General features: G+C 46.8%; 1 protein-coding gene across 9 annotated transcripts in view; it reads left to right on the top strand.

Moving 5' to 3' along the window:
• The first annotated feature begins 1,030 nt into the window (after positions 1–1,030).
• The window catches only part of LOC137416224 (uncharacterized), a 178,136-nt gene continuing 168,517 nt past the window's right edge, over positions 1,031–10,649 (top strand). For 2 of the 9 annotated variants that reach the window (XM_078770045.1, XM_078770043.1), the window contains exon 1: positions 1,050–1,467. In XM_078770045.1, the coding sequence (XP_078626171.1) occupies positions 1,132–1,467 (336 nt within the window). In that variant the 5' untranslated portion in view covers positions 1,050–1,131. Of the gene's footprint in view, positions 1,468–10,649 lie in introns of all 9 variants that reach the window. The other 7 variants (XM_068101752.2, XM_078770042.1, XM_078770039.1 and 4 more) reach the window with 7 other exon arrangements.

Raw genomic sequence — 10,649 nt, 5'->3', positions numbered from 1 at the left:
GTAACAAGACGACGCCATGCAGAGCACGATATTTGCAAATTCCATCTGTCTCAAAAATAAAAATTTGCCATGGATGGATCAAATTGTCCATTTCATTGTGATTAAAATTGACGATCTTAATCAAAGCTCAGGTCAATCGGATTAAAACTGATGATTTTTCAGATGAAAATTAATATTGGTAGATTGACCTCGAGTTGACCTTTGACCCTAAAAATATTTGGTTTCCCAATTCAGTGTTTCAATATGCAAAAGTTGTTCAATTTTCAAGGCAATCGGATGAAAAATGACAATTTTAGAAATTTGACGAAGATTTTTTTTTTTTTTTTAGTATACTGAATCGAGGCTCGTGAAAGAGCTAAAATGACCTTTGACCTCGTGAAAGAGATGACCTTTGACCTCAAAATCAATATGCTTCCATGTGACCAACTCTACCATGTGGTGAAGTTTCGTGAATATCGGTTTGAAAATGTGACCTGCAGACGATTGACAGACAATAACGTACAAGACCAACCAATATTCTTGAAAAATCTTCGATGTTTACAAGTAACAAATGGACCCAAATGCAATACCCTCTCTTCTGGCGAGGGCAACAATTAAACATGATCAATCCACGTTTAATATCTCGATTTCAGTTTGTATTATTTCCGAGAACCACTTGAGAGATCGAGATGTCGTATTTTCGGCATACGAGTCGAATTGGCCAATTTTACCATTTCTAGCCCGGCCACTGATGGTGACGGAGGTTATGATTCCACGTCTGTTTATTTGTCTGGAGGCAGGATATCTCAAGAAGTTATGGATTAATTTAGTGAACAGGTTTTGGTGTATGTACGACAAGGACAATTTGATGTTTGCTAAAATGTCTACAGAATCAGAAAATCATGTTTAGTTTAAAGAATACATATTGCTTCACATGCTTACTCGTTCTTTTCTTGCATAAATATATTGCAAGGAAGATTTTCATGTTTTATGGTGTCGTTTTACACTGGCTTAGCTCCGCCCCCAAAAAACCGGTGATTTGATTACGTCATATCACGTGACCCACACGTCGTCTTGAGGATACTTTTGCTGCGGGACTTGTTTCCGTGCGGCCAACAAGCTCTGAACTCTGAAAAAAAAAAAGTACTGGCAATGCCAGCTAGATGTATTGTTGCTGGTTGTAGCAATACGTACAAAAATGGTGTGAGTATGCATGGCTTCCCACAAGATGCAGCTGTAAGGAAAATATGGATTGCCAAGGTAAAACTGACCAGGGCAAAGTGGCAAGGCCCAACTGTTTCGAGCGTCATTTGCAGCGCCCATTTTGAAGATGACTCGTACAACACCGGCCTGTATTCCCAGTTTGGGATGAGTAAACTGAAGCGATTAAAAGCCAACGCGATCCCCACGAAGATTGAAGGTAATTCTAATCTAATGGAGAAGAAGAGAAACGACGGAACGGCTGTGGACAAGCGTGAGAAGCTGAGGGTAAGCAATGTTTGTTTTTTCGTATTCCTATTTCGTTGGTATCGGCCATTATCGCCACCCTTTGGTATTTGGTAATCAATCGGTTATTTTGTACGTTTTCTATCAGATATGCGTGAACCCCGCCCCCGTTCCAGCACACGCCCCGCCCCTGCCTGTCCAACTCCCACCCACGACTCCAGTCCACGCCTCTCCAGCCCCCGCCCATTCCTCTCCAGTCCCCGCCCACGCATCTCCAGCCTCCGCCCATCTATCTCCAGCCCCCGCCCACGCCTCTCCAGCCCCCGCCCACGCCTCTCCAGTCCCCGCCCATCTATCTCCAGCCCCGCTCACGCCTCTCCAGCCCCCGCTCACGCCTCTCCAACCGCCGCCCATCCCTCTCCAGCCCCCGCCCACGCCTCTCCAGTCCCCGCCCATCGATCTCTACTCCCCGCCCATCCCTCCAGTCCCTGCCCATGCCTCTCCAACCCCACGTCTCGTCTTAAAGTGTGGACGAGTTATGACAAAACCAGGTGGACGAGATGGTTCGGTGAGAAGAACCAGCCGATTATATTTTGGTTTAGGTCCGAATCCAGATCCGGCCCATCAGTGGATACAAACCGTAAAGTGTTCAGCCTGGTGGAGGTTTGCTCTCTACCGAGTGACGTTTGATTGCGTCATTCTCATCTCCAGTGGTGGTGCCTTTAATAAACAAGACCGAAAGTCCAACAGCGGCGTCGCCTGGCTTGTTTGATACTTTCGTTGAAGAGGATAGCATGACCTGGGTGGGGATTCCAGTCAGCAAATAAGTAATGTACGTATTAAATATTTTCGAAGTACTGTAAGTCTCTAAGGTGTTTGTTACCATGGAAGTGAAGAGATTGCATTGAGACACACTGGGTTTTTTTTTTTTTTTTGTATACAGAGTCGAGGCTCGTGAAAGAGCTAACATTTATCAAACAAACAAATCAAACACACAAGCAAACAAAAGTATATAAAAAGGGGAGCGGTCGACAAGATGGGGAGAGAAGGGGAGGAAGCACACAAACACAACATTTGAGAGCAGGGACATCGGGAGATGTGTGGGAGGGAGAGGGCCTTGGGGGGGGGGGGGCAACAACAACATGCATTTTAAGGCCATTTTCCCTGCTAGAGCGCAACAGGGGGCAAGATACAGGGGGGGGGGGGCAAGATAGGTATAAAACGCAAGGACACCAAGGACTTCCAGGAAAGAAGTCGGCACCTCAGAAAGTGGATTTGGGGTGAAATTAGCGGGGGTAGAAAAGATCAAGGTTTTGGATTGGGGAAGATTAGAGATGGTGGTGAACAGCCGTTTTAAAGACCTGGAGGGAGGAGTAGGATTGAAGGGAGTGGGGGAGTTTGTTCCAGAGGTGGGAGAATAGAGGAGTGAAGGTGAGCAGAGAGTCTAGATTTTGGCAGTTTAACCATAAGAGGGATGCAGGCAGATCTTGTGTGACCTGTAGGAATATTTGGGGGACAGAGCCCAGAGAGAGCTGGGGTAGCAAGGCCGGAGAGGAGTCTGTAGAAGACGGAAAGACCACCAACCTGCCTGCGGTGAGTGAGTGAAAGGCCCTCGGAGATAGCGTCATCGCGGGAGATTCCAATGATTCTGAACGCTTTGGTTTCAACAGCGTGAAGACGAGCTCGGTGTGAGGCAGGAGCACCAGCCCAGAGGGGAGAGCAGTATTCCATTGAGCTGCGGATGAAAGCCTTGTATGTGGTGAGGAGCTCAGGTGTGCCGAGGAAGGACTTCGCACGACGGAGGATGCCCGACAGAGACTGGCTTTGGAGGCCAGATTTGAAATGTGGTTTTCCCAGGAAAGATCATGGCAGATAGTGAGACCCAAAAGCTTGAGTGACAGAACTTCTTGGAGAGGATTATTCAGAAAGTAGATGGGAGGGTTGTCCAGTCGGTCTTTTTGGAGAGACATCGTAAGAGTGTGAGATTTGTCAGGATTGAAAGACATGTTCCACTTGTTTGCCCAGTCTGTGATTTTGTCCAGGTCTGCAGAGAGTGAGGAGGCTGCAGACTGCCGATCTGAGGGATGAGGAATGGAGCGGCAGAGAGTAGAGTCATCAGCAAAGAGATAGAGAGGATTTTCAAGAGAGTCAGAGAGATCATTGATGAAGACCAGAAAAAGCACAGGGCCCAGAACACTGCCTTGGGGAACTCCAGCCAGAACAGGAAGAGGAGATCAAAGAAACCCATTCAGGGCCACACGTTGACTACGACTAGAGAGGAAGTTCTAGTCGTAGTGAGCTAGAGTTAGCTCACCTGGAACGAAGTTCAGGAGAGCTTATGTGACGGCGCGTTGTCCACCAATCCGTAAACACTTGCACCTTCTTCTCCGAAACCGCTGATGGGATTGCGACCAAATTTGGCACAAATGATATTTGTTGTGTTGTGATTAAAGTTTGTTCACAGCATTACAAAAAAAATCGGGGTCTGAGGAGGTTTACGGGGGTCAAAGTGGATCCAGGTTTGACCTCCCAAAATAGGTATTTGCTTTCTTGTTAGAAACTACACACACAATTTCGATGAAACTTCACCACAACATTAATCACCCATGATGTACCAATGTTTGTTCAAGGCATTAGAAAAATTTGGGTCTTAGGAGGTATATGGGGTTGGGGGAGGGGGTGATTGCCCCCCAAATAAGGTATTTTTTTTTGTTTGTTTAAAGTCTTACTATTATGTTAATATGATTCTAAATGCTGCCCTGTCTTCTAGCAATCATTGAAATTGGTTTCAAATACCCTGAGTCGGTGCAGTATACTGTTTATTTTACCAGGTGAGTGCCAGGGGTATTGCCCCGATGTTTATTATTACGAAAACGATACTATTGTGTTAAGAAACCTGGGCTAATTTGTCTGAAGCGGCTGGAAGATGAGGCATGAAGCCTGATGGATGTGGAAATTCTGATGTGGAATGTGATACACCAAAATGATTGTGATGCCCTCCTGAGTTGATTAAAATAATTAACTACAAAGAATCCAGAAGAATTCCCATGTTTTAAACCGCCATTTTAAGGTGTATAGAGCAGCTCAACAGATCCTTCTACGGCATGGCGTTCTCATTACAAAATCGACAAGAAAGAGCAATCACCGATTGCAAACCCTCGACAGGATGTGTTTTCAGTGGTTTTTAAGGCTTTTGTGTTAAAACAAATATGGCGGCCCAACCACGTGTCCGATGACGTCATCATTATTTGTTTTTCTCCACTGGTTTATTCCGAGATTATGCTCAAGAAATTTCATCATGATCGGATGAAGTTTGGTACTTGTCGAATTATGACGTCATAATGGAGGCACCTATTACATCATCATTAACATCTTTTATTCCCCAGGGAGAGTTCTTTGCAATGAGCCATGTCTCAATTTTGTCTGTGCAGCACTTTCAGAGATGTGGAGGTGCAAAAGTTTTCGGTTTTTCCAAGATGGCGGCCGAACCACGTGACCGATGACGTCATCATTATTATTTTTTCTCCACCAATTTATGCCGACATGGAGTTCTTTCCAATGAGCCATGTCTCAATTTGTTTTCTACACAGCACTTTTGGAGATATAGAGGCACAAAGTTTTTCGGTTTTTCCAAGATGTCTTCCGTACGACGTGACCTATGACGTCATAGTTATCATTAAACAATTATACAGGTGGAGTTGCACCGACGGTGAACATTTCCTGTTAATCGGACCAACGGTTGCAGAGAAAATCATCTTTATTCTGTGCGACAAACAAACAGCCAAACGGACTCCAATGCAATGCTCTCTCCTCTGGCAAGGGTAGTAATTGTATAATTTGGCAATGATAATAACGAACATATAATCCCCGCCCTGGCGTTTTGTGAGGGGTAAGCTAATGCATAATCGGTACAGCAGGGAGGTATGCTGCAAGGCGTGAAGACCAATGAAAATTATAGTCAGGTTCAGTATGTAATTTCGTTGGAATTTTTGGGGGATTTGGAAAACTATATATTTTTGGAAACTATATTGTATAGTCAGTCAGAAAACCAATGTTGCTATTTGCACAGACTCCTGTATGGCGGCCATCTTGGATTTTCAAAATTGCCGCCGTAGAACTAATTTTTCTCAATATCTCAGCTTCTAAATAACATAGAGCTTTGATTCTAACGGCTAAACATACATTTTCAAGGGCCCCGAATCCAATGGTAACAAGTTCGGTAACAAGCAACTGCTGGATGCAAGACCTGACTTGAAACGCACAGTCGTTCCCAGACTGGGTAAGCTGCATGTTGTCATGGCGGCTCTCCGAGCCCTCGGAACCTCCATGGAGAACTCAGGCATTGATGATGCTTGGGTAGAAGCTGATGTCTATGGTCCAGCCACGACGCGGCAAATCCTGAAATGTACACACTACAAGCAGTCTCTCCGTGCCCATATATATTCATATGTAGCACTTTATGAAATGGTTCTGGAGGAGTTCTTGAAGGACAACCCACAAGTAAAGGATGTGTGTTTTGAGGCAACAGAGGGAGTAGAAGCTGCCTGTGCTGAGACGAACAAGTGCACGAAAGCTGAATCTGTAAAACAAGCAAACACCAAACTCCTTCAAGTCTTGACATCTGATGGGGTGGTGACAGCACTCGAGGAGTGGGAAGCACGGAGATCCAAGAATGCAATGTTCAAGTCAATGATGAACTATCTACATCGGGTGGAGACAAACCTGTTATTCGTGGCAGCATCACTGAGTGCTGACCTGGTGCTTCACCTCCAAGCTGGAGAAGAACTGAGCAAGTTATTCTTTGCCATGGACCGGATCAAATACAAGTGGCTCTGGCCCCGATACATCGCAGACATGTATGACCTAAGAACCAATCACCCTAGGACCTGGGAAGAACTAGGAGCTGGCAATCGATCAGTAACCAAGAATGACATCCCATTTGTATCCATTGGACCAGATCATGCATGTGAACATCTGAACAAGCTGATGAAGATTCACTCTAGACTGATTGGCATCTCTAACAATGCCAATGCTAGACAGAGATTCTTCATGGTTACACCAGAATTATCACACCTGTCAAAAGACTTTAAGAGTCAGTTTGGCCTGGAAGGTGACAAGATCACAGAACATCATGACCTTGGTCCAAGTGCAGTCAAGAGGGAGCATGAAGCAATCAACAAGATCAAGGCTGCGATACTGAGTCACGGGAATCCATTTGACACTGAAGGTGACAAGCTGCACAATGTGATAACGAATGCTTACATCCCAGACGAGTATGTACCACAGATCTTGAACATTGATGTCACTGGTCAGAAGTTGTATGAAGACTACGTGTCGGAGCGTATCAATGGAGATGTTAGCCTCTGGGCACCAGTCAAGAAGGAGAACAACAAGATGTTCACGTCTGGGAACAAGAGAACCACAGTGAAACTCAGAGACAGGACTGTGGATCTGAAGGAGACTAAGGAACTGTACGGAAGGCTCATGGTCCTTGCCAAGTCAAACAGAGACGTCAACCAGAAATATGCCATCGGAAATTACGAGTTCACTGTGACACCAAGAGCACTGTTCGCTCCAGATGGGACAATTCTTCCATGCACTGACAAGTCGAAGGTAATTCATCTCCTCGACAAGTTAGCAAGAGCAGAAATTCACCCCGAAGATCAGCAGCAGACACCAGCTGCAAGTGTTCTACAAGAAGATCCAATGGACACAAGAACTATGGCATCCACATCTAGTAAACCTACAAGTCGGAAGATTAGATTGGTGGATGGGATGGTACTTGTGCATAAGCTGACAAAGAAACCAGCCACTGTAGTGAAAGTCAACGATCTGGGTGAATGCTTCAATGACAGACTCATGTCTCTTTATTTTTATTTTTTGTATACAAGATCGAGGCTCGTGAAAGAGCGAACATTAATCACACAGAAAGACAAACAGACACACAAAACAAATAACATCGGGAGCGGTAGACAAGATGGGGAGAGAGGGGGAAGGACACAAACACAACATTTGAGAGCAGGGACCGAGAGACATGGAGACATCGAGAGAACTGTGGGAGGGAGAGGGCTTTGGGGGGAAGGCATGGGAAGGGGGGGGGGGGGGTGGGAGAGGTATAAAACATATGGACACTGCCAAGACTTCCAGGAAAGAAGTTGGAATTTCAAACAAGGTGGATCTGGGGTGAATTAGTGGGGGTAGAAAAGATCAAGGTTTTGGATGGGGGAAGATAAGAGATGGTGGTGAACAGCTGTTTTGAAGACCTGGAGGGAGGAGTGTGATTGAAGTGAGTGTGGGAGTTTGTTCCAGAGGCGGGAGAAAAGAGGAATGAAAGAGTGAAGGTGAGCAGAGAGCCGAGATTTCGGCAGTTTAACCATCAGAGGGTGGCTGGCAGATCTTGTGCGACCTGTAGGAATATTTGGGGGACAGAGCACAGAGAGAGCTGGGGGAGCAAGGCCGGAGAGGAGTCGGTAGAAGACAGAAAGACCACCTACCTGCCTGCGGTGAGTGAGTGAAAGGCCCTCAGAGATAGCTTCATCGCGGGAGATTCCAATGATTCTGAAAGCTTTGGATTCAACAGCGTGAAGCCGAGCCAGGTGTGAGGCAGGAGCACCAGCCCATAGGGGAGAACAGTATTCCATTGAGCTGCGGATGAAAGCCTTGTATGTGGTGAGGAGCTCAGGTGTGCCTAGGAAGGACTTCGCACGACGGAGGATGCCCAGTCGGCGACTGGCTTTGGAGGCCAGCTTGGAAATGTGGTTTTCCCAAGAAAGATCATGGCAGATGGTGAGACCCAAAAGCTTGAGCGACAGAACTTCTTGGAGAGGATTGTTGAGAAAGTAGATGGGAGGGTTGTCCAGTTGATCTTTTCGGAGAGACATAGTAAGAGTGTGAGATTTGTCAGGATTGAAAGACATGTTCCACATGTTTGACCAGTCTGTGATTTTGTCCAGGTCTTCAGAGAGTGAGGAGGCTGCAGACTGCCGATCTGAGGGAAGAGGAATGGAGCGGCAGAGAGTGGAGTCATCAGCAAAGAGATACAGAGGATTTTCCCGAGAGTCGGAGAGATCATTGATAAAGACCAGAAAAAGCACAGGGCCCAGCACACTGCCTTGGGGAACTCCAGCCTGAACGGGAAGGGGAGATGAGAGAAATCCATTCAGGGCCACACGTTGACTACGACCAGAGAGGAAGTCCGCAAGCCATGCATGGAGATTTTCATGGATACCATAGGAGGAGAGTTTGGTGAGCAGAGCTGGGTGCCAGACCGTATCGAAGGCACGTGATATGTCAAGGGAGACGGCTCTGATTTCCTGTTTGGCATTGAGGACCTCCATCCATTGTTGAGACAGCAGAAGCAGCATGTCCAGAGTAGAGTGACCTGGTCTGAAACCAAATTGATGATCAGAGATCAAGCCATTGGAGAAGAGGAAAGATTTCATATCCGAAGCAATGATGGATTCCATGACTTTGCTGATAATTGGGAGCAGGCTGATTGGTCTGTAGTTGCAAGGATCTGTTTTTGCACCTTTTTTGTGTAAAGCGGCAATGTTTGCTGATTTCCAGGATGCTGGCAGATGACCTTGAGCAAAAGATAGGGTGAAAAGAACAGAGAGAGGGTGAGATAGAGCGGCAGAGCAGGATTTTAGGACCCGTGGGCTGATGCCATCTGGTCCAGTTGCAGAATCAGAGTCGAGGTTTGACAAAAACTCCTCCACCTTGTCAGGAGAGAAGGTCACAGAGTCCAGGAGCAGTTTGGTTCGACTGGGAAAGGTGGGAACAGAGAGAGATGGGTTTGGGACTAAGGATTTTGAGGCAAACACAGAGTTGAGGCATTCGGCTTTGTCACGTGCGATGTCAACTGTGTGGCCATTTGAGGTAAGGGAGGGGATGGAGGGGGAACAAACACCAGAAACGGATTTGACCAGACGCCACCAGGATTTGGAGGAAGGAGACAGGTTTGAGAGTTCATTCTTGAGTGAGGAGAGATAGTGCTTCCTGGCACTCCTGAGGGTAGACACACACTTGTTCCGAGCTTGGTGGAAGGAACTGAGATTTCCTTCAGTTGGATTAGCCTTCCAAGAGGCAAAGGCAAGTTGTTTCAGGGCAACTGCCTCACCACAAGATTCAGTGTACCATGGACGGGAGGAAGGGTAAGACAACTGAAGGCGAGATGGGATAAATCTGTGCATGAGAGAGATCAGTTTGCTTTGGAAGAATTCCCAGGAAGAATTGATGTCAGAGGCAGTGGAGATGGGAGACCAATCCAGACGATTGATGGCTGCTTGAAGACCGTCCCAGTCGGCCTGAGTGAAATGCCAGACTCGTCGACGCTGAGGAGGCTCTCTGAGAATGGCCAGAGAGATGTCCACTTTGACAAGCACATGATCAGAAGAACCGATTGGAGCAGAAGAAGAGCAGCAGACATTAGCAGGGAAGTTAGTCATAACCAAGTCTAGAAGAGAAGATACTCCATTGGCTGAGATCCGGGTCGGGAAATTGACAGATTGTGTCAATCCCAGTGAGTCACAGAAGTCCTTTGCTGAGGTGCCATGACTGGTGAGAGAGGAACCCACACCCAACCAGGTGGCATGATGACAATTGAAGTCACCACATATGAGGAAGAGAGAGTTGGGATGAGTGGATAGAAGTTGGTCCATGTTGTCAGACAGTGAAATGTAGATGGAGTCATCACTGTTTGGGGGACGGTACAGAACACATATGAACAAAAGGTGGGAGCGGAGAGGAAGCCGTAGCCAGAGGTACTCCTGGGGGTGAGGAGGAGAGAGGGCAGTGCAAGGAGAGTGAGGAAGAGAGTTTTTGATAAAGATAGCCACCCCACCACCAGGCCGAGGCTCAGGTCTATCATACCGGAGGAGGGAGTAACCAGGAAGAGATATTAAGGAATCAGAGACATCTTGAAGGAGGAAAGTCTCTGTTAAGCAGATCAAGTCTGGATTGTCAGAAGCAACCTGTATGGAGAGATCAGTCAGGTTTGAGCGAAGGCCCCGGATGTTTGAGGTCCATACCGTTGATGAAGAGAGAGGGGGAGCATCGGGTACAGGACAGGGGAGGGGAGGAGTAGGGTAAGATGAAGGAGGAGAGGGGGAGGTAGGGAGAGCAGTTGTTAGTGTGTCAGCGATTGCAGAAGAGTTCCAAGAAAGGGAAGGATGAGGAGGATGAAAGGTTTGAAGGTGAAGGGATGAGGCACAGTGAGGGGTTGT

This window comes from Myxine glutinosa, chromosome 1, assembly GCF_964187855.1.
Source record: "Myxine glutinosa chromosome 1, kmMyxGlut1.1, whole genome shotgun sequence".
NCBI classification, from domain to species: Eukaryota; Metazoa; Chordata; class Myxini; order Myxiniformes; family Myxinidae; genus Myxine; species Myxine glutinosa.
Note: the sequence above shows the minus strand (reverse complement) of the source record. Positions and strands in the feature narration are given on the sequence as shown.